The sequence below is a fragment of the Schistocerca americana genome, chromosome 2 (assembly GCF_021461395.2).
Source record: "Schistocerca americana isolate TAMUIC-IGC-003095 chromosome 2, iqSchAmer2.1, whole genome shotgun sequence".
In the NCBI taxonomy this organism is placed as follows: domain Eukaryota; kingdom Metazoa; phylum Arthropoda; class Insecta; order Orthoptera; family Acrididae; genus Schistocerca; species Schistocerca americana.
In genome coordinates this window covers 589,142,042-589,167,560 of record NC_060120.1, presented here as the reverse complement: position 1 = coordinate 589,167,560, position 25,519 = coordinate 589,142,042, and the positions used below count along the sequence as shown (strand labels likewise).

At 41.9% G+C, this 25,519-nt stretch overlaps 1 protein-coding gene across 1 annotated transcript in view; it reads left to right on the top strand.

The window, feature by feature from the left end:
• LOC124594211 (collagenase-like) overlaps window positions 1-23,398 on the top strand; it is a 51,912-nt gene extending 28,514 nt beyond the window's left edge. Inside the window, exons 5-8 of the mRNA XM_047132571.1 lie at window positions 5,912-6,078; window positions 8,648-8,746; window positions 13,160-13,269; window positions 23,222-23,398. Of these exons, the coding sequence (XP_046988527.1) occupies window positions 5,912-6,078; window positions 8,648-8,746; window positions 13,160-13,269; window positions 23,222-23,398 (553 nt within the window). The remainder of the gene's footprint in view (window positions 1-5,911; window positions 6,079-8,647; window positions 8,747-13,159; window positions 13,270-23,221) is intronic.
• The last annotated feature ends 2,121 nt before the right edge of the window (window positions 23,399-25,519 follow it).

Sequence of the window (25,519 nt, the reverse complement as noted above, 5' to 3'; positions counted from 1 at the left end):
GACGAAAAATCGGCCAGAAGTTGGAAACAACAGTATGAAAGAGGGCTCGTCAAACCAAACGACACTCTTCCATAGCTCCACAGTTCAGGTTTTATGGCTTCGGCACCACGTTTTTCTATTACGGGCGCTTCAATCACTGAAGAGTGGTTTTGGAATTCCAGCCCACCCTGCAATTCTTATTTTACGGACCTCCCTATCTGTTGTTTTGGTGCTGACAAGATTCGCGAGTGCTACATTCAGTTGTTCATTGTCTTTTGCAGCCTTACCTCCTCTTATTTTTTCACACAATCCTGTTCAATAATCATCGGTTACGCTCACTCAACACACACATTCGTGCGTTTTGTGGCTTATCGGAAGATGTTTCTCCGCATTTCCGGTATGCGTTGTGAATCTTCGATATACCAAACACTTCGACTACCTTACTTACGGAAGTACGCAACACAGGAGCACCAACAATTTACGGACGTGCGAATAGAATGAGCTCTGACATAAGGCATTCACAACTACACAGAGCACGTTTGTGAGCACGACTGGCAGTTGCAGCGTAAGGAGAGCAACGCACAGGTGCCGCTCGCGGCCATTACAACAGCGCACCTGGAAGTTTGGCTAGCATCTGAATTTTGGTTGAAGCACACATTTCTCGCGGTTTTTCCATATTTCGATCTATCGCCTGTAAGTGCGAGAAAACATGATCACGGACCTTAGAACAAATACACCTGGTCTGTCGAATACATAGGCACCCTCTCACAGCTCGACTGGTTCATTAAATCATCAATCTTGATTCCACAGAAACTGTCTAGGATTGTTGGCAACAGTGGATGAAGCGTAGTACTTAACATCTAGCAATTTGATAGCTCTACATTAGCTATTGATCTATAAGTGAATTCAGTTGGATATGTCATGTCAGCTGAAAAGTTATGAACTGTGTTCCTCTCAGTATGGGGGTCATTTTAGAGGCTAATGTTGGTGTTACACGATATTCGCGTGATTCTCAAGGGTCCACTAATGTTTTATCTGGTGGTTTATTTATTCATGTATTTACCAGTTCTCAGAGGTAAAATTCATCGTTAGATGACGTTCATTCTTGTTTCTATATTTGAAACCACGAGTTCAAAGGCGTCTCTAATCACTTCTGTCGCAACGGGATATTAAAATGTTTTATTAAAGTATATCTTGTCAGCGTCTGTACTGAGACGAGAAAAATTAACTCTATAGAAACAGTTTTATTTTCTATCCTCTTCTAGACATGAAGTTAATCCCTAGACGGAACTGTGCACATGTTATGAGTCTCCAACAGGCCAATATTATTGATTTGAAGAACAATCAAATTTACTCCATTCATATATTATCGCTAAATCACTGGTTGTGAGTAGAAGAGGAACAGTGACTTTTCCCAACAGGATGACTAACGTTCTTGCTAAGTGGCGTGGGCTCGCTTCTTAGATGGCATATTTGTCTGGATGAGGAAGCTTGGCAAAAGTAGCTGTTATTCGTTCAGAATCGAACGTACACGCCAATTTTCTTTTTTTCATTTTCTACGCAGTGGAGTAGGGTCTTCGTGATCCGGCCTCGGTTCTTTTAGATAACCAGCAGCGATGTGGTAGTGAAGCATCCCAGTTGCGGCAGTTGGCTTACAACCACAGCAAACGTCCTAAAACTCTCTATCGGAGATGGGATATTGAACCCACTTTTAATTTGTCTGGCAAGACCAGCGCTTTCTTGAAGGGAACTGGCATGCGAGACATGGTCACTGGGAACATCAGATGGCGCGGACGGAGCGGGAAGTCAGAGGTTACAAATTAACGCTCCATCCGAAGTTCAGTCAGGCAGCACTTCATGAAAGTGAAGAGTCGCGTCACCGAAATATCGTGCAAGGAGGACTAAGATATCGGGAAGCACACCCTACAACTCAATAACCTAGTATCATTTTCATTTAGATAGATGCGGACTGTATACAAGATGAACGTTAATAAAACCGACAAACTGCAGGGACTGATTCCTGTAAGTGGAGGAAAAAAGGTCCTATGAGCATGTGTCCGGAAATGGACAGTGGGCGTGCAGCGACAACAAATCTTCCCTGCATCGCACCCACGTCAAAACAGATGTTAAAAGTGGTCTCCATGGGACTTCAGGTGATAGGGATGGTAGTGGTTGTCATGTTGCATAAACATAATCGTACTTGGGCTTACACCGTGTTGGCAGGAGCTGGAGCTTGTACTAGGATTCGTGTCAATAAACTGTAGAAGCCAGTTTCCTGAATGAGGTTTTCACTCTGCAGCGGAGTGTGCGCTGATATGAAACTTACTGGCAGATTGATACTGTGTGCCGGACCGAGACTCGAAGCACTTGCCCGCGAAAGGCAAAGGTTCCGAGTTCGAGTCTCGGTCCGTCACACATTTTTAATCTGCCAGGAAGTTTGTAGAACCCAGTCTTCCAAATCTGGTGTACGCACAGTCCGCCGCCTCCTTCCAGGTTTCCTGTTTGAAAGGACCCATGATATCACAAACGCCCAAAAAGAGCTTGAAATATTTTGTGATGTGGTTGGCGTCTATGAGGATGCTTGTTTTCTTGTTTTGGTCTACCCGTGCTGCCTTTCGACCGTTTTCATCGGCTTGGCCGTACAGAAACACCAATCGCTTGTTCCCCACATGAATACCAGACCATTCTGCCGTTTACAGTACGCTGCGTCAATCGCACAGACTGCAGGATATGAGAAACACACGGTATGTGGTCAGACGGACCTTCATTCGTCAGCGCCACCTACCATGGCAACGCTGCATTTCCGGACACGTCTTCATAGGACCTTTTATCCTCTATTACGAGTCAGGAGTCCGTCCCTGCAGTTTCTCGGTTTTATTAATGTTCACCCTGTATATGTACAGTAAAAATCCACAGCATCGACTGCAAAAACAAAGAAGACTCACTTTTTTGAAGAGGTCACAGATCAAATTTCGTTGATCTATTCTGCCTGCATAAAAAAATTCTACATCCTCAGTCTTTGTTACATATTAGGGTGAGAGTGTTCTTCCTTGCTATACTTTTTAGATTTCCCCCTCTACCAGGCCTGTAATAGAAGATTAATACACAGGGTGTTCGGAAATTCTCGTTACAAACATCTAGGACTTGTTGACGGGACTGACAAGGGAACCTCCCCATCGCACCCCCCTCAGATTTAGTTGTAAGTTGGCACAGTGGACAGGCCTTGTTCCGTTTTTCAAGGCCTATCCACTGTACCAACTTATAACAAAATCTGAGGGGGGTGCGATGGCGAGGTTCCCTTGCGAGTAGAATAGGAAACCATGTCCGGAAACGTACCGTTTCGTGCTACAGACGTTTAAGAACTTGTTTGGTAGGTAGGTATGCAACATGGCAGTCATGGGGAGGTGCTCACGTCGGATCGGCTGATGTAATTTGACGTCTGCCCTCCCTCTCTGACCTGGTTCGAGCCTCAATCACGTGTCCGTGACTGTTAGAGCAACGTAATTGAGTACACGTTTGTGAAATAAACCGACATGATCCTTCTGTAATGGAAGAGCTGCTCGTTGCCATAACGCCAACGCTCGACTCCGTCGCATACCCTTTTCGACACAATTATGCAACGGCTTCGAGAAATGGGTACCTTCATCCTCAGCAGACGTGACTTTGGAGCTTCAAGGAAAGGCCCATACCCGAAATGGAAGTTTAACTGTGAAAAACAGTGTTTGTGAAAACTGATTAAGTTTCCTTTTTGTTTCTTTTGTTACAAATGAGTTGAATTGTAAAACAAGCTATGTACTGGGTCAGGCGTAGTGATTTACTTGCAAATGTGGTCTCCTTAGTATCATATTTTCAAATGGCTATAGCACGTAAATGGTATGTTTCCGGACATGGGTTCCAATTCAGTGTCTAATGAGACCCCTCTTTAAGTCCTAGAAGTTTGTAACGGGAATTTATGAACACCCTGTATTTTGTTATTGCCTTTTTAAGTGATGGCAATCACTTTTTATATCCTGTAAGTCTTTTTCTTAAGTTACAAAAACTACTTCGAAAAATTAAATGTTCCACGCTACAACATGATCACCTACCAAGAAAAAAATATTCGACTGAAATTTTAATAGTTTGAAGTCGAGAAAAACTCGTAAATATTTTATTTGATCGTCTATCTGTTACCTTTTTACTCTACCGCACACTAATAATCAGTAAGAGAAATCAAATTATGCACAAATATTATGAAAAACCAGCTACAAGTCAAAAAATTTGTTGAAACAGATGCTACTGGCAACAAACACAAATTGCCATTTTCAAGACGGGTCAAATTTGCAAATATCATGTCTATCATGGTAGAGATCTTCTTCTGTTTCGAGGTATACGATGGCGCAAGACCGACGAAGTATAACTTAACTGTCCAATGCCATAAATAGTTCTGAAATATATAGCATTTTAGTCACCATAAAATTCTGTACCTGAAGAATTAGCAATATATTCCAAATGACTTTGATATGTTATACAGCACTTAAATGTCTAGAACGTTAAATATTTACAAATTCTTTGCGAAACATACTGATGTCTAATAACAACTTACGTGTGTAGAAAATGGGGGAAACTGCTTATGACGATCTCTAGAGTACCTTCCTGTAAATGATTCCAAAATCAGTCGCTACGGTGAAGTACCGACCAAAAAACATCGTGCGTTCCTAGGTATAACTACCCTCTAGGTAGAATACTCTGTCTAATTGATTATATCATTTATATACAATCTGCCATTTCGGAGTATCATAGATTACTTAATATTGCACATAATCTGATAGTTTCAGTGAATTCTTAACAAAATTAAACACAACTTAATATATTTTACACAAAAGTAATTTTAATATTAAAACCTTCCATACTCTTTAGATTTAAGTTTCTGAGCTATTCCCTTCGATCTCAACATACTGAGATAATTTTATGTTGCGATTTTCAATTAATTAGAGGAAAGCTATTGAATGGATTGATCTCAGATTTGATAAAACCTTATACAACCCAATATTATTAGAAAATATTGTACATTATACTGGAGTTCACCACGTCAGCTTACTTATTTGGGGACTTCCCTATTCATTCCACGCCAACTACTGTTTCGTTCTTTCGATAGCTGCATCCTGCAACAAGCTATTAAATTCAGCTTGCACAAAATTACAAACCAACTGTTTTCTTTCTTGTGTGGGCACCCTGTCTCAGTGAGAATAGCTGGTCTCATGATTCTGGAAACTGTATTCCTGTTTTTCATTCCCATTTTAAGTTTGTTTACCCAGTGAAAAGCTGAAACAAGAATGATAAACGATTTTGTCCCTATCGCTACAAGTATAATTGAATTCACTGGCGTTTCTTTCTATAGCGACATCATCAATAACGCAACATATAGCCTTATGCATTTTTTCAAAACCAGACTAAATATAGAGCTGAACGGAACTTAATATGTTCTACAGGAATAAATGGGAAAATATAAAAAAAATTGGTGAAAAACACTAAACTTTTCCACCTGAATCACCAAGCGTGACTCGCTAAACATTTTCAAGAAAAGTATCAGAGATTATCGTTATAAAGAACCTTCTATATTACCTCCATTTCTCCCTATTACTTACATTGCACTTTCTGGGATCAACTTTGATTAACAACACGATAGCGAGAAAATTATTAGCTCTCACCAAAGAACTTGCGCAAACTGCAGGTTACAAGTGCCATGTGCAGTAGAAGCAGTGCATCGCTGCTAACACAAGTTCGTAAACAACTATTATTTTTACTGGTCGAGCAAGAACACACACACACACACACACACACACACACACACACACACACACATTGGTTCATGCCGTATTGTTTTGATTCACATTACCACATTGGTGCCGTATTGGGCCCTGTTTCCGGCTAACACACACCGCAATTGCCGCAGGTACATGGAGTGGACCATATACCTGGGAGTAATTGACCTGGTAACGACGGACGACTACTCAGTGGTCATCGTGACCAACTCAGGGTTGGAGCACCCCGGCTATGATGCCACCACGTTGAGGCACAACATCGGACTCCTGAGTGTGCCCGGAAGAGTCTTCTTCAACCGTATGTATCGCATCTATCATTATAGTTTCACACAGTATTTCAATTACACGTTATTTAGAGACAAATACAAGTAGCTGCTTATGAACACCACTGTATATAAAACGGTGACTGTTTCTGTGTTACATCGACTCTGTAATAAACGTTCTATGTTACTTTTGATGGTTCTATCACTCACAGCTTTCCGCGTGACCTTCTGCTTCTCGCATCTGAAAACATTTAGCTACCTAGTGAAAGTGGGAAGGGAAGATCAGAGTTCAACTTAGCTTGCCGGTTACCCAAAAGAAGCTGAAATCTAACCTGGTTGGTGTCCCATTCTTCGTTTCATTACGGAACTAGACGAATGTAAAGCCTTATTTCATTCTTTATACGTCTGATCGGTGCTGCCTACTCAAGTAAAAACGTTTTAAATCGTATTAAAAGGCTGGTATATGAAATGAAATTTTAAACTGATCTCTGGTGTCAAAATGACCAGACGGACTGAGTCCTTGAATAGCATCTAGAAGTGGTTTACTTTCAATGCAGAATTTATGATAAAAGCACAGTAATAAAATCGACTTGAAAAGTTATGCAGTAATACCATTAAATTTAAACACTGCTAATTTCTGGCAGTTTCGATTACAATTACTGAAATATCACCACATACCTTTGTTCAGCCGTATTTTATTTTTAAACTTGAGATGGTGTGTCAGTGTTCATAATGACTGCCAAGAGTTCGTCTCTTCTGCTTATTTTTGACGTCGGCGGATAGTAGCCGTGGCCAATGCCGCCTGTGCATCTGTCGCCAAGTGTTACATGCATTTCCTTTAGCGTTTTGTTATCGTCAAAGACCATCATCTAAAACAATGGTATCTCATTTTGTAGGAATTTTAAGAGGGCAAGGAGAATATTTGTCCGCCTCATATTGAGAAGGCTTTAACATAAATGATACTTTGTTTTTGTTGCGCCGGCGCATGCTGTAGAATAACACCAGTCAAGTGTCAATTTGATTTGTGGGATAATATTTGTTGTACAACATTTTAAAGCAGTTTTGCATAAAATTGGCAAACTACACTACAGTGTCGTCGTAGAATTCTTTGTTTCCAAGTCTTTAACGCCAATGGTAGTTCATTGTAAGTTTCGGCAAGTTTATAAAGGGTCTGCCCCTTCATTGCAAACTCCGTCCGAACAGGCCATGAAGGCCCAACGGTACCGACCGGCCGCCGTGTCATCCTCAGACCACAGGCATCACTGGATGCGGATATGGAGGGGCATGTGGTCAGCACACCGCTCTCCGGACGTACGTCGGTTTATGCGATCGGAGTCGGTACTACTCAGTCAAGTAGCTCCTCAGTTTGCCCCACAAGGGCTGAGTGCACCCAGCTTGCCAACAGCGCTCATCAGACTGGGTGGTCACCCATCCAAGTGCTAGCCCAGCTCGTCAGCGCTTAGCTTCGGTGATCTGACGGGAACCGGTGTGACCAGTGCGGCAAGGCCGTTGGCGCCCTTTCATTTTCAGCAAGTAGTTAATTTAGCTATATGTACAACAGATCATATTCACGATGAACATTTTGATGTGTGATATATCAGTTAAACAAAAGTTGTACATACAGTTAATGAGTATATCCTTGTCTTCATACTGTCCATTTACAGGTCTGTAATTAACTTCTTATTCAACAGTCGTTCTATGATACGTAAGAAATACAAGGAGAAAGAACTTCAATACACACTGGATAAAACTGTTGTTTCCTTGTCACAGTTATTTCTGTAGGAAAATAGCGAAAGAGTTTTATTTCACTCTTTCTTGTGTCAGCCTCACTAGAGGGAAAAGCGGATTACTTTGCTTCTATTACAGTATTTGGGAATGTTTCTTTTGCTATCAAATTATCACATAACGCGAAACCACCACACAATCCTCATTATTATATTTTGTCTAATGAATGCACTTTGGCTAAGTGAAGTAATATTTAAAAGTATTGCAAAGTTGAATAAAATATAAACTTATTGATGTCTATGAACCTAAACTTGAAAATTCGTTTCATGCCCATTCAAGCTGTAACTAAACGTTGTAGCAGGTCTGTTATATCATTTACTCAGCTGAAGCTTTACTGAATATATTGACGCAAGAAGTTAGAAAATTCTAGAGTGTTATAATTTATGGTTGGTAATTGGAAATATGGTACATTTTATATTGCAAAAGTGAATAAACTTTGTATTTTTCAAAGTTTTCAGCAAGGCCTTTTGTGCAAAATAAATTACTAACCTTCATAAATTAGTAAATGACTTACTTTCTATGTTTATTTTGTCTATTTTCTTTTCTTCGATTGACAACAATAGTTGCACCATCTGATCAAAAGTCTAATTCCATTTCCTTATTCCACTAAAATGGTATATCATTAACTGAGCGAGAGCAGTAGTGGGACTATGACAGAATACAGCTGAATGCCGCCCAGTAAATTATATCAACGGCCTACTGCCACTTTCTTAAACAGAGAGGTGGAGAAATCAGATCCATAATCTACAGAGGTGTTTACAATCAATGTTCAAATACTCAGATTTCTTCTGCACGCGCCCTTACCACCTCTTGTTGCAGAATACGTGACGCCTGCCGCGCTGCCGCGGTACTCAGACGTGGACAGCACTTTTGAAGGCGTCGACGTCCTGGTCACCGCCTGGGGGGCCCAGGCAACAGGTGGGTCTCACCGAAGTTTCCTAGTCAGCTCTGGCAGCAAGTGCAAAATTTCTGCTCAGTTTTCTCACTTAATGTCAGTCGCTGTCCTAATTAACGCCCCGGAATAATCCTGCCACCGTGCCCTAGATCACTATCGTACGGCTTTGCCGTGGCTCTCGACCCACAGGTAGCAGGATATAATCCTGATCGCGAAAGGAATTTTCAACATCAGTATCCGGCCAACAAGGGGAGGAGGGTTGCGACGTACAGGATTTTCGTGTGCAGAATTAGATTCTGAACCAGTACGCAGTTTCTCATGGAGTGATGCCGTGAGACAGTGTGGAAGGTTAAGTTTCTTGATAGGTGCAAATGTATCCGTACGTGTCTAACTTTTTACTTACAGAATATGCTTCTTGAAAAACCAGTTAGCTCTTCGTTTGTATTGGATATTGACATGGGGATTCTCAAATGTTAACACGCAATTTTAATCTTAAATCACAGAGCACTTAGGATCTTAAGTTTAGTCTATTCATTTAGACACCCGGCAATCTTTAAAGAGGTAATGCATTTCTCTAAAATGCTACTTTACGCGAAAAGGGAAGAAGGAAGGTCAGGGTTTATCATCCCGTTTACAAATAGGTCATCAGATCACGTATGAGGTCCACTATTGTTTCTCGCATACCTAAGCGATCTTCCGTGTAATACACAACAAGCAGTATTAGTGTTTTGTTTTGTTTTCTTTTTTTTGGGGGGGGGGGGATGAGACTAGAATTTTAATCAATGCAAGCATAAATACATAAACTGAAGAAGGTAAAAAAACGTTCTTAAAAATATCATTGACTGCTTTTCTGTGAATCGCCTCGTTCTCAATTTTAAAAAGACACAATATTTTCAATCCTGCACTTCTAGGGGTACTATCTCAATGATATGTGTAACACATGGCGAGGAACTTCAACATTTTTAAGCGTCCATATTTATGAGAATTTAAACTGGAAAAAGCACGTTTTGGAACTCCCAAAATAAATTAGTTAAATTAGTTCAGCCACAGTTTCAATTATAATCATTGCAAATCTTGGGAAGAGACAAATCAGTAAGTTGACATATTGCGCATATTTTCATTCAGTAACGTTCTGGCGTAACTTATCTTTAAGAAAACAGCCTACATAGGACAAAAACGTGCTGTAAGAATAATAAGAGATGCTCATTTTGTAGACATCTCTTTAAGGAGTTGGGCATTCTGATTACTGCTTCATAGTATATTTATTCTCTCATGACGTTTGTTGTCAATAATCCACCGCAGCTCCAAAAGAACAATGATGTGCATTATTACAATACCAGAAGGCAAAATGACATTCATTACTCAACATTAAGATTGTCTTCAGCACAAAAGGGGGTGCATAATGCTGCAACTAAAATTCTGATAACTTATCGATGTATATAAAAGTCTCACGGACAGAAAAGTGAAATCTGAAAACAAACTGAATAGGTTTCTCCTTGGTAACAGTTTCTACTCTGTAGGAGAATTTCTATTACAGTGTTTTGTAAAAGGTGATGGGTAGGAATAACTGGCCTACATCAGTATATTAAAAAAAATAAAAAGAGCTTACAAATGTTCAGCATGTAGCCATATTTACAAATTACTTTGCGCTGTGAATGTAAAATGACTCGTTCTGCATCATTACGATTTATCGTGGAAAATGATCCGTTGAACATGAAACTAACTAGAGACGGAATAAAAGCCTGGACTTCAAAGAACTTCAAAGGACCGATTCCAGCATTTACATGGAGCATTTTAGGAAACTCACGGAAAAGTTAAACCTCAATGTATTGACCCGGATTTGAATCGTTGTCTCCCTGAATTCAGGACAGTGTGCCGACCACTGCGCCACCTTGTCTATTAGTAGACGCGAGAACTGGTACAGTGTCTTAGCTGACTTCTTTTTAATGCACTAAATGCTTTTACTGGCGAGTTTTTCACTTTCTGCTGTAAAAATACAAACACTTACACTACTGGCCATTAAAATTGCTACACCACGAAGATGAAATGCTACAGACTCGAAATTTAACCGACAGGAAGAAGATGCTGTGATACGTAAATGATTAGCTTTTCAAAGCATTCACACAAGGTTGGCGCCGGTGGCGACACCTACAACGTGCTGACACGAGGAAAGTTTCCAATCGATTTCTCATACACAAACAGCAGTTGACCGGCGTTGCCTGGTGAAACGTTGTTGTGCTGCCTCGTGTAAGGAGGATAAAAGGGTACCATCACGTTTCCGACTTTGATAAAGGTCGGATTGTAGCCTACCGCGATTGTGGTTTATCGTATCGCGACTTTGCTGCTCGCGTTGGTCGAGATCCAATGACTGTTAGCAGAATATGGAATCAGTGGGTTCAGGAGGGTAATACCGAGCGCCGTGCTGGATCACAACGGCCTCGTATCACTAGCAGTCGAGATGACAGGCATCTTATTCGCATGGCTGTAACGGATCGTGCAGCCACGTCTCGATCCCTGAGTCAACAGATGGGGACGTTTGCAAGACAACAACCATCTGCACGAACAGTTCGACGACGTTTGTAGAAGCATGGACTATCAGCTCGGAGATCACAGCTGCGGTTACCCTTGACGTTGTATCACATACAGGAGCCCCTGCGATGGTGTACTCAACGACGAACCTGAGTGCACGAATGGCAAAACGTCATTTTTTCCGATGAATCCAGGTTCTGTTTACAGCATCATGATGGTCGCATCCGTGTTTGGCGACATCGGGGTGAACGCACACTGGAAGCGTGTATTCGTCATCGCCATACCGGGGTGTAACCCGGCCTGATGGTATGGGGTGTCATTGGTTACACGTCTCGGTCACCTCTTGTTCGCATTGACGCAACTTTGAACAGTGGGCGTAACATTTCAGATGTGTTACGACCCGTGGCTCTAGCCTTCATTTGATCCCTGCGAAACCCTACATTTCAGCTGGATAATGCACGACCGCATGTTGCAGGTCCTGTATGGGCCTTTCTGGATACAGAAAATGTTCGACTGCTGCCCTGACCAGCACATTCTCCAGATCTCTCACCAATTGACAGCGTCTGGTCAATGGCGGCCGAGCAACTGGCTCGTCACAATACGCCAGTCACCACTCTTGATGAACTGTGGTATCGTGTTGCAGCTGCATGGGCAGCTGTACCTATACACGCCATCCAGGCTCTGTTTGGATCAATGCCCAGGCGTATCAAGGCCGTTATTACGGCCAGAGGTGGTTCAAAAATGGTTCGAATGGCTTTAAGCACTATGGGATTTAACTTCTGAGATCATCAGTCCCCTAGAACTTAGAACTACTTAAACCTAACTAACCTAAGGCCATCACACACATCCATGCCCGAGGCAGGATTCGAACCTGTGACCGTAGCGGGCGCGCGGTTCCAGACTGTAGTGCCTAGAACCGCTCGGCCATGACGGCCGGTCGAGAGGTGGTTGTTCTGGGTACTGATTTCTCAGGCTCTATGCACCCAAATTGCGTAAAAATATTGTGGTGTCACCGCCAGACACCACACTTGCTAGGTGGTAGTTTAAATCGGCCGCGGTCCATTTAGTACATGTCGGACCCGCGTGTCGCCACTATGTGATCGCAGACCGAGCGCCACCACAAGGCAGGTCTCGAGATACGGACGAGCACTCGCTCCAGTTGTACGGACGACATTGCTAGCGACTACACTGACGAAGCCTTTCTCTCATTTGCCGAGAGACAGTTAGAATAGCCTTCAGCTAAGTCCATGGCTACGACCTAGCAAGGCGCCATTAGCCTTACATAGTTTGATAGTTATCGTATGAAATGTCTCATCAAGAACGATGTATACAACAAAGGACGATATAAAAGTTAAGTATTCCAAAAGCAACGTGCTTTTCTTTAAAGAATTTATTGAGTATCCTGTTTCAGACCTCTATCCAGCCTACGGGAGATTACGCGTGCCTTTCGGCTACTTCAGTGTGGCGTAGCTGTCTTGTTACGCCACAACAAATATAATCACATGACAGTTCTAGTATAATATATTTGTCCAATGAATACCCGTTTATCATCTGCATTTCTTCTTGGTGTAGCAATTTTAATGGCCAGTAGTGTAGTTTCAACATACAATCAGCTTCTATCACTCTGCGTTGTAAAGTAAGCTCATCGGCCTATTAAAAATTCAGTTTCTTTTCTAGTGGTAGATTCTATAGATTCTCAGTTTCAATGAATCCTCAAACAATGAAAGGAATTCAGTGACTAAAATAAACCAGTGTTAAACTAGGTATGTATCAAGGTAGCTTCGTAAATCTATATTGGCTCGTTTGACTGTACGCTACCTGAGATGCGACGTATGTAGGATCAGTTGCTTGACCAGGCTTACCTTGGGTAGTGTTGCCTAAGTTTCCTCTGGCGCACGTGTTGACAGGCGGTGCGGCGGCACAGACCATGTGGTACGCTTACTTCCAGCCGGTAGCCATCTGCAGCCCCGCCTGGTCCTACTGCGGCATTGGGCGCTACAACGAAGCCATCTGCACAGTAAGTACAGATGAATCACTAGTCGACGCCATCTGAAGACACCCCCCCCCCCCCCCCCCCCAATACTAAGTGACAACCTCATATGTTTACAAGCTGGTCCCAAAACTGGTAACTGGAAAAACAGAAATTCACTAAAAACAGGGAGATTGAGCTGCCCCCACCCATGGGTTTTAAGTAATCCGCGACTCCTACGTCCAAAATTTTCATATTGTCTCGCTAGCTATGTGCAAACTATTAGTCCTACAGAAAAAAAGAATAGCAACTTTTTGTAGGAAATTTATGTATTGAAATTTTGTACGGGGATATGTTTTCGCTGGAGGAAGTTGCCTTGGAATCAGTCAAGAAATATACGTTTCAAGGTCACTTCTGTACGTTTTTCTTCAAAAACCACGTACGATATTTCATATTCTCTCGCTCACTATGCGCAAGCTATTGGTCCTACATATAAATTGATCATTTTACGGGAAATTTAATGTAATTGAATTATGTACTGGGATACACTTTCACTGGAGGCCACGGTTTCGAGATATTCAGAAAAACGCGTTTGAAGGTCACTATTGTATGTTTTTCTTGAATAACTCGAAAACCGAGGCATTCAGTGAAAACGTATCCCAGCACATAATTTAACTACTATAAATTTCCTACAAAAACATCGCAGGCGGTTTTCGAATGTGTTGCGGGTTGCATAAAACATATCGGCAGGGGCAGCTGCATCACCCTGTACAATAGCACAATTCAGCCATGTTCTTTGGAAAAATCATATTCGTATGGCAGATATATGTTATTTGTATTGGTTGACTTTTCGTTGAGTATGGTAAATCAAACAATGTATAGATAACGCTGAAGGAAATAGAAACGTGATGTACCATTTTTCCCAAAAATAAATGTTTATACAGCTATCGCTACTGTCTGTAGTTCGAAATCGATAACATGCAAGAACATACACCTAATTAAGCATCTGTATTAGTTCTGGGACTAAAGTCTTATGGTCTTTCTTAAATGACAGCAATTTCGAGAGCAGCTACACTATTTATTATATCTTCCCCGATGCAATTTCGTCCTTAAGTAATTCTCAAGACCAGACGCCCCAGACCGCGCGGACCGTGATCAGACGCCCTAAACCACGCGACTACCCCCCCCCCCCCCCCTCCGGGGACGTTACTGCTTGTGGGCCTCCGCTGCAGGCGCCTGGTTCATTCGTCGGCAATGAACGTTGGAATTTCCACCCCAAAACCGCAACTGAGCGTCCACTGCGGGTGACAGGTGACCTTTTCAGACGAATCACGTTGTTTGGCCAATTGGACAGATGGCCTTCGTCGTGTATGGTGTGAAAAGCATGAAAGCAAACACCGAGAATGTTTTCGTGGGATTCCCTGGCTGATCTCGTCATTCTGGAAGGCACAATGGATCGTCACAACTGTACATCAATCCTTGGGGGCCATGTCCATACTTATATGCATTTTGTTTTTCTTCGGTGCGATAGCATTTACCAGCAGGACAACGCAGCGTCTTACACAGCCCGCAGTGTACTAGCATAGTTCTAAGAGCACTAGGATGAGTTTACCGTACTCCCCTGGTTACAAACTACACAGATTTAAAATCAATCGCGAATCCCGGGGACCATCTCGATCGGGTTCCTCAATCGAGAAATCGAGATCAGCTGACCACGGCACTGGAGCCGGTATGCTTCCACATCCCATTCTGTACCTTCCAGAACCTCACTGACACACTTCCTGCACGTCTCGCTAGGTCTGCGCTGCGAAACATGGTTATTCAGGCTTTTGACAGGTGGTCACATTAAGGTGACTGGACATTGCATATCCTGCACAGCAGATGGAATACTTTTGACATGGCTGGCTACCACAAAGATTTAAATATCAATTTCACTACCAAAATTTTAAAAAGGAGAAGAAACAGTGTTGAAGAAAAAGAGAACGATAAATGAAAGTTAAATATATACAACTTTTCGAAACAGTGTTGAGAGTACAGATTATGGTGTATATGTAGATAGTGAGATGTATGTCACAGCAACCAGTATTTCAAGATATACAGGCTGGCGTTGATAAACATTAATTTTCTTCGGTTGGTGCTCCAAATCAACGATCTCTGAATGAAAAACAACTATTCGGGCATGTTTTGGTGGTATCCTACGTTGTGAACCAAGCCGACTAGCGATTTGGGAAAGTAATGACTGCAACGCCCGATGGAGAGCGATAGACAGCGCATGCTGTAGGTCGTGTTCACAGGGTCTAGCGCCAGCAAATGTCACCAGAGTGCGAAACTGCGCTGGGCGGATTCGTTGGTGGACGGAAGGAGCCCTGCAACGTCGCGAGTGCGGCAGATCAATGTCAGTTCTCATACACCTGTCAAGATTAGAGTTATGACCATAGTGGTATCGTGTTGACTGTTTTATTTATTCAAGGTTTCGACTTGCATACGATCTGAACTCTCTTTACTTCGCTCACACTAACCGTGTCGCTTGTATACAAATACTTTGGCTTGTAGCTTACTTGCGAAGTAGCTTCTCCTCATATCCTAGCTCGTTCTAACTTTTAACGTTGCCACATCTTAGCTGTACTCAACATTCCCCAATCTATGAATCGTATACCGCATTGCTGATCTCACTGATTACGGGTGTCACGAATTATCAGTATTAGTATCTTGCAGATACTAAATCCACCACCCAGCATGGTCCGTCACTCCCCACATGAAATGCTAGGCAACTCACGTACGCCATTTTTATATGGATGGAAGCTATCATACTTAGCAAATTTTTTTCTACGATCTGCCACATTTCTGTTGTGTTTAGGGAAGTACACCTTCGCTTCCCTAGTGGAGAAGACAAAAGAAACTAAGCAGTTGTCCCAAACGCGACCACAGTTATTTACTTCAAAGATAAAGCTTTTTTTATTTCTCTTATTTAATAAAACGCCATTACGTTCGCTTGACACAATCCGATTCCAGTAGCTTTGTCGCCGGGCGTATCTTGGCGCTCACTTGAAGATATTTTAGGGAATCGTTTAGCATCTTGCTGAGCAGCACTGCCATTATCGAGCTATGTATGCCCAGTTCACGTATGTTTCAATGGCATTACAGCAGTACTACGCACCACAAATAATTGAAGATGTCATTTAGGCGCAGAAACCTGTATGTTGGATACAGGGGGGTCAGTAACAGTGTGAAAAGCTTGTTGGAGGGTAGGTTGCGCTCAGCAATAATTGTTAAGAAAAAATTTGATAAGTTACGGGGTTTAAGAGTTAATTAGCATTGAAGTTGGCCAATCAGGCCGTTGCACACCCAAATTTGAGCGCTCCGCCAGATACAATTAGTGTCAGTTACTGTCGTCGCGTAGATGATACACGCGAGACTGCTCCGTCCTTGGCCCTAGTTCGATCCTTACTATCATGCCATGTCCAAATTTTATAACCCTGCCTTGTTCGATTTTAGGAAACTAAACGAAGCAAATGTCTGGCGACACTGTCTCTGATGGACGCTTGAATTTGCGTGTGCAACGGCCTAATTGGCCAACTTCAATGTTAAACAACTCGGAAACGGGGCAACGTGTCGACAATTTTTCATAACAGTTATTTCTAGCACAACATACCCTGCAGAGTCCTTACAAGCTTTTCAGATAGTTTCTGACAGCCCTGTATACTTGTCGATGTTTTCGTGAATGCGTCAATTATTTCTGACGCCTCACTTGCGGCGTTCCCTGTCTGTGATCCTTCACTGCGATCATTGACAGAAATCAAAACAACTCGTGGAGTGTAGCAGTGGTTACATCTTTTTTGTTTTATCAAATGCTCAAACAGTAGCTTTGGACTACGACAAATGAGTAAAAAACTACGCCAAATGAGTTATAATGAAAATCAGACAAGTTGAACAAACAATCAGCGTAATAAACAATGAGGTTAGGGATTTTTAAAAATCACGGATGTCTGGCAAATGATACTTTCAGATTCACCGGTAGAATATCGGGAAACTGCAGTTAGCTCACGATCATTCGGCGTACGAAACATTTATTGTACATGTTAACTAGAATTCGAGCTTCATATGTAACTGAATTCAGGAAAGCGTATGGAGGGAGGCAACACCCGTGATCCCGCGGGAATTGATGGAGGTGTGACTAGAATATCATTACATGTAATGGCTCGAAGAGAAAAATTTCGCTGCAGCCTACAAACTCCGTCTGCAGTTGTGCTAGTTTTGTAAACCGACTTTCAGCTTCCAAGGCTATCGTCAAAAAGGAGATGATGACGATGTACATGATGGGCACTCTTCGAAAAAATGCTACTGCCGTAGGTCGTGTTGCAGAAATCAGCAACGAAAGCTATCTATGATAAATTGGTGATAATTATGAAAAAAGGTATTATTTGGAAAGCAGCGTGTTGTAACAGTCCACAAAGTTACCGCATAAAAGTGTGTATCTGAATTGTGTGATAAAATTGTGTATCTGAATTGAAATATATAGCTTACACTTACAGGTTTAGACGCATCTAATACACAAATGTACGTACTTTAGAACAACTGACTGTTTTGCAGCTTTGTATTATTTTGAGCAGGCGGTGCCGCACTGTTCATAAATATTGGAAAGAAGTCATATTTAAGAACCAGCAAGAGCTACTTACGAAGCAAAACCAGTTACAGTATTAATGCCTCCGAAGACAATGATAGGTCCACCTCGGTTAGTCCTAGAATGTGCTGAAGACTAACAGGGAAGACGAGCTTCTCGGGCGACATATATTATCTGATCAAAAGAATCCAGACTCCTGTTTGTGGACATTTATAAGGAAAGTGTCCATCTTTAGCCTTAAGACGGCCTGACGTTTAATAGGGACACTGAATATCTGTGAAGTAATGGCAGCCCATTCTTTCTCAATAGGCAAAATCAGAGAACGTTGTGTTGTCAGGGTGTTGGAGGGTCTGGTGTCTGGAGGGAAGTCGATGTTCTGACTCACCCCAAAGATGTTGCATTGGGTTCAGGTTAGGACATGGCGCAGGTCAGTCCACTTCAGGAAGGTTATTGTTCAGAAACAATTGCCTCACAGATGCTGCTTTATGACAGGATGCATTTTCATGGCGATACGACTATCGTTCCGAACTGTGCCTGTACCGTACGAAGTACATAGTGCTGTAAAACGTATTCGTATAATTTTGCATTTAGCGTTTTCTTAAGCGCAGTGCGGAGACCACGCTCCAGCCCCATTACTTGCTCCATACGTGTACTTCGCTATTGGCACTAGACGTGATGATAGGTAATGTTCTCCAGGCATTTGACAAACCTAAACCCTTCCGCCGACTGCAAGGGGGTTCAGAATGATTCATCAGTCCAAATAACTCGTTTCCAGTGATCGAATAACCAGTGCCATCGCTCTCTACACCATCTCTAGCGTCGCTTAGAGTTGCCTACAGAAATATGTGGCTTATTAGGGGCTGTTCGACCAATGTCACCCGTTCCTCTTAAATCCCTGCGCACAATCATTGTGTTACCCAACCTCTGGTAGCACTCTGGAACTCACGAGTGATTCCTTCCACTGATTTCATGAGCTTTCCACAGTGAAACATTGTGTCAAAATATGGTAGAGAAGCCAAAGAGATTCTGATCGTATGTAAAGTACACCAGTGGCGAAAAACAAGTCATTACCGTCACTGCTACCCATGTTACCCATTTTACACATGATGGTGTCACTAAAGCGGACTTACTAAATACAGTTTTTCGTAATTCTTTCACGAAAGAAGACGAAGTAATTATTCCAGAATTATAAACCCAAACAGCTGTTAGCGTGAGTTACATAAAAGTGGATGTCTTAGGTGTTGGAAACAACTCAAATCACTTAAGAAAGGCAAGTCTTCCGGTCTAGATGTTATACCATTCCGGTTCTTCTCAGAGTATGCAGACGCAATAGCGCCTTTCGTAGCAATCATGTACAACCGTACATACTGTACTCGAAAATTATGAATTACCTTGAAGAAAATGACTTATTGATACATAACCAACACGAATCCAGAAAATATCGTTCTTGTGCAACGCAGCTAGCTCTTTATTCCCATGAAGTAATGAGTGCTATCGACAACGGATCTCAGATCGATTCCGTATTCCTAGATTTCCAGAAGGCTTTTGATACCGTTCCTCACAAGCGACTATTAATCAAATTGCGTGCATATGGAGTACCGTCTCAGTTCTGTGACTGGATTCGTGTTTTCCTCTCAGAGAGGTCACAGTTCGTAGTGATAGACGGTAAATCATTGAGTGGAACAAAAGTGATATCTGGCTTTCCGCAAGGTAGTGTCATAGGCCCTCAGCTGTTCCTGATTTACATAATCTGAGCAGCCCCCTTATCTTGTTTGCAGATGTAATTTATCGCCTAGTAAAATTATCAGACGATCAATTCCAATTACAAAATGATCTAGAGAGAATTTCTGTATGGTGCGAAAAGTGGCAATTGCCACTAAACAAAGAAAAGTGCGAGGTCATCCACATGGGTAATAAAAGAAATCCGATAAAATTAGGGTATACGATAAATCGCACAAATCTAAGGGCTGTCAATTCGACTAAATACCTAGTAATTACAATTACGAGCAACTTAAATTGGAAATATCACATAGATAATATTGTGGGGAAGGCGAAACAAAGACTGCGCTTTGTTGGCAGGACACTTAGAAGATACGACAAACCCACTAAAGAGACAGCTTGTCCCTCCTCTGCTGGAATATTGCTGAGCTGTATGGTATCCTTACTAGGTAGGATTGACGGTGGACGTCGAAAAAGTGCAAAGAATGGCAGCTCGTTTCGTGTTACCGCGCAATGGGGGTGAGACTGTCACTGAAATGATATGCGAGTTGGGGCGGCAGTCACTGAAACAAAGGCGGTTTTCTTTGCGGCGAGATCTGTTTACGAAATTTCAATCACCAACTTTCTCTTCCGAATGCGAAAATATTTTGTTGACACCCACCTACGTAGTGAGAAATGATCGTCATAATAAAATAAGAGAAATCAGAGCTCGAACGGAAAAATTTAGGTATTCCTTTTTCCCACGCGCCACTCGAGAGTGGAATGGTAGAGAAGTAGTATGAAAATAGTTCGATGAACCCTCTGCCAGGCACTTAAGTGTGAATTGCAGAGTAACCATGTAGATGTGAACCACCTTTCGCAGGGCTCTATACTCCCTGTCCGACAGCACATGGGGTCTGCGTGCTCTTGGGGTTGTTCCCTTGCGATTCCTCTTCACAACCACACCACCAAGAGTCGACTTCGGCTGCTGCGGAAGAGATGAAACGTCTCTGGTTTCTGTTACCGAGATGCCATAGACTACCAGTCCACGTTCGAAGTCCTCAAGTCCCCTCACAGACACACTGTTACTGCTTCTCAACTGACAGAACAATACTTCCTGTCTCCTTTTATACTAGCGTGTCCGCTTCTCTTGACATCTAGTTGTCAGTTCCGCATTACATAGGAGCGTCCTCATTCTCTTGATCAGATTATGGTGCGCACAGAGCGTCTTGCTGGCGATCATTATAGTGGTTTGAAACGCGTGATTCCTAGAAAAAATATATGGTCGTTCTTTACCATGCTCTAGTTTCTCTGCCTCGTCCACCAATATTATTTATTTGCTTTTATTTTTTTATTTATTGATTTATTTAACCTGGCAAGATTAGGGCCATCAGGCCGTCTCTTACATCTAACCAGGCATTCTACTTATTTTACTTTCATATGTTTTCGTAGGCATGTTAAACATCTAGTACAAAAAGTGAAATAAACAATTACAAAGGCACACTTGGAAAAAATACATACATATAGAGTTTATATTCGTAGATGATAAGTACTGTTATAATTAGACATTATGAAAGAGACAGATCGTAGATATGAGTGATAGCAGCAGGGAGTATGAGGGAGGCTGATGGTAAAGGGAGGAGAAGAATAGAGACATGGTGAAACATAGTTAAGGAAATATAAAGGAAAAGAAGATTGCGTGGCTAATAGAGATAGATGAAGAGGAAGAAGAGAAAGGAGCAAGATAGGAGACACTAGTTTTGCTATTTGACAGAGGAGAGGATTGGCCTTGTTCATTAACTTTGCGGAAAACGTTATAAGGATGATAGTAGGAAATGCTTCAGCTTCTTCTTAAAAGCAGCAGGGGATTGAATTTTGCGCAAGGGGAAGTTTGTTCCAGGGGCGGACAGCGGCAACTGAGGAGTTTGCAGAAGTTTTTGTTTTGTGAGCGGGCACAGTTAGGATACCAAAGAAGAGTGATCTTGTGTTTCGATTATGATGGCATGAAAGATGTTTAATCTCTGAAGCAAGGTACTGGGGTGCTTGCGCGACGAGGAGTCGGTGAAGTAGACATAGAGTGTGGTAGTCACGCAATTTGTCCGGCCGCAGCCACCCTAGCTGGGAGTATGAAGCACTAACATAGTCATATCGGCGAATGTTGCAGGTGTAATGCACACAGGCATTCATGTTTAGTTCTAACCGTCTTTTGTTTTCACTACTCATGCCTTGTTGAATTACATCACAATAGTGGAGGTTCGGTAGAACGAGTGCTTGCACGATCTGGCGTTTCAAGTCCTGTGGAAATACGTTGCGAAACTTTTTGAGAGCATAGAGACAATCGGACGTCTTCCGGCACACTGCGACTGTATTCTCCGCCCAGTTGAAATTCTCATCCAAAATTACACCCAAGTTCTTAACTGTTTTCTGATACGGTATTGGAATACCGTTGAGCAGAATAGGAGGCAGTCGTTCGCGGAAATCTGAACTTATTAATTTCTGATGGGCTACTAATATTACTTGTGTCTTTTTTGCGTTTAGTTTAAGCCCCAGGTTTTTCGCCCATGTCACTACTGAAGACAGATCATCATTCATCTGAGCGACTGCAGTGTTTACATCTTCAGGTCTTACGCTCAGGTAGAGCCGGAGGTCGTCGGCACAGAAATGATATTTACAGGAGGACAGAACCGACGAAATATCGTTGACATATAAAGAAAACAAATGTGATCCTAAGACTGATCCTTGTGGCACTCCCGAGGAGACATGTTTCCAGGGAGATTTTTCATTTAAGCAGACAATACATTGCTGTCTGTCTTTTAAGTAGCTTTCAAACCATCTCATTGCGCTATCTGAGATATTAAGCTGTTGCATTTTTCTGAGCAATATATCAAAGTTAACAGTGTCAAAAGCTTTGCTGAAATCTAGTAGCGTCAATATTGTTGCCTTTCGGCTGTCGATGGCATATTTCAGGTCATCAGTTACTTTAATTAGAGCAGTGTTTGTGCTGTGATGTTTACGGAAACCGGATTGAAATTTGTCATATAGGCTGAATTCATGCACGTGTTCAGTGATTTGATCATGAACAATATATTCAAGTGCTTTGGAAACAGCAGGCAGTAAGCTAAATGGTCGGTAATCACTAAGCAGTTGCGGGTTTTCGATCTTTGGTCGAATTATGCTTCTTTTCCATGCAGTGGGGTATATTTCGTTCACGAGAGAAAAATTAAATGTGTCAGTTAAGACAGGTACTTAGATATCGGCAACATTCTTAATCATGGTTATACTGATACTTTCATTACCCATCGCATCAGAAGAGCTTCTCATTATTGCTTTTGTTGCCGTATTTATTGTTACGTGTTTTAGATGGAAGGTATCATTGTTAGTTATACAGTTGGGGGATTCCTGTGGACGGTAATTATCAGCCGTGTGGGTATTCAGAGGCGCAGAGAAGAATTCACTTAATTCGTTAGCTGAGACATGAAAAGCAGTTTCCGATTTTGCCTTTCCGACCCCGGAGCTACGGAGATTCTTCCATAGAGTCGTGGGCGTCAGGTCACTGCATACAAGGGAGCGAGCGTGCCTGATTTTAGCATTGCGAATGCATTGTTTCACTCTGTTCCGTAGCTTTCTATATTCTTCGAAACGTGTACGTGTACGTGTACTGAAAATGACTTCATGCCGCAGGGTGACTTCGGGAGTCCGATGCAGCGCGCCGAGTCCACTGGGAACTACACGCTGGTGGGCGTCGCCAGCTTCATACAGGGCACCACCACCTGCGAGGGCGCCACCTCTGGCTTCACCATGGTGGCCGCCTACCTCGACTGGATCAACCGGCACACGCAGCTGGAAATCCTCCCTTGATCAGTGTTCTGTGTGGACGTTCAGTGAGCTGCGGCTACACAGGCCTGTGAACACTGCAACAACTGCACACGGAACTTGTGGCGTGCGCTGATATTATATCTGAGAAACTGTTCTGAGAATCCGTCGATTCCTGACTCAGCCAGACATCGAAACTCAGGAAAATGTGTAATGGAAAAACTTAAATCAGAATATGAGGCAGTGTACAAATCGGGATAACAGTGATAATTCATTTTTATTGTGGTTGTTGACTGAAAGTCCCAAAAGCAGTGATATGTGATTGAGAAGTTAGTTTTATACCTTTATTGTATAGCTGAAGCTATTTGACTTTTTTTCGAAGATGTGTAAATGAAAATCTATTTTGTGCTGTGCAAGACACTATCCTTAACTGCTTGGAGACATTTAAGCACACACGTGACAAAAAAATATTGCTGACAAACTGTGTGACATACCACGAGTAAATTTTTCTATTACATCAGGACGGTAAAATATGGGATCAAGTATTTACATCTATTGTGGCAACCTGTAGCTAATCAACGCTTTGTGGCAGCCCACGTGCTGTCTACTGATGGCTGAAACATATTTCACTGGGAGCAACGAGCTACCAACAATGCAATGTACATAGTTTTAGTATCCCAGTACACGACATATGGGTTTACTTACGTATTAATAACTGTGCTAACTAGTATTAATCTAAATGCTACAGGGTATTTTCTGTATCAAACTATGGCAATAGAATGCATTTAATCAATTTACCATGAGCTGACAAAGCGTATGTACGTGTTTATTTTCAGATTCCGTCCAGAAATGTATATACATTTGAAGCAATGTAATTAATTCTCTGAGAAATCGCAATGCTTGACTCAAGTCAATTGATACTGACACATCTTTTTTTTCTTGTGAACTGCACAAATTTTGAAATTACTACACTTCAACTGGAAAACAGTTCATCTAAGCTGATGTCAGCAGAGACGCACGTGTTCTTTCTTTAGAAACTTTTCCCATGGATTGGTCTCCATATTACACGATTTGTCAACCTAATGAATTTCACCACATGTTCAAGGTTCAGTATCATGAGGCATATTTGCCTCAGCAATAAATATACGAATGGATTCACGAGTTTGCACATGTGTCGTGTCGGGTGTATCGTGTGACTCAGAAGACACTGCTGTTATGGAAGGCAGAGTGGTAAAAAAATTTCCGAGAGACAGTGAATGACAGTAAAAATGTGTTTCAGCACACCGTACTGTATATGATGTTCTCCAGTTTCACAAAGTACCTGACCCCTGAATTGAAATATCCTAGGACGATGCATATGACCAACTTCTGTGGCCATTTCTTGCACATCATCAGAGACGAAACCTAGGTCCTCTACCACCAACCAGCGATGATGAGAGTGTAGTTCGTCACCTAAATTAAAGGATTTTCGAACACAGTCATCAGATTAGTGAGTTTCTTACAAATGAAATAACTATCAGAATAAAAGTAAATCTTGATGATTCAGCAAGTGGTGCAGAGTGAAATACATCAGGTTACATAATTGTTCTTATAACGTGGAAACACGGAGTCTCACGAATTGAATATTTTTGGCGTGGTGCAGCAGAGTCAGCAATTGTAAAATGTAATTATATTAAATTTCAGCCTCCAGTAACATAAGCAAAGAAACTTTACCTAGGTTTCGGCTATAATGATGTAGACTTCTTCAAAAATGTCACAATATAAAATTAAAATTAAAACATGGCATATATTGGCCTTATCAGACTTAAAATGTTAGTACTACAGTACATAGTCATAAGACCGCGTCACTTCTACTAATCTGGTAGATTCTACTAATCTAAAATTAAAACATGCCAGATATTGTCCTTATCAAACTTAAAATGTTAGTACTACGTACACAGTCATAAGATCACGTCACTTCTACTAATCTAGTAGATTCTACTAATCTAGTAGATTAGTAGAAGTGACGCAGTCTTATGACAATGTACTGTAGTACTAACATTTTAAGTTTGATAAGGACAATATCTGGCATGTTTTAATTTTAATTTTATATTTTGATATTTCTGAACAAGGTTACATTATTACAGCCGAAACCTAGGTAAGGTTTCGTTGCTTATGCAACTGGAG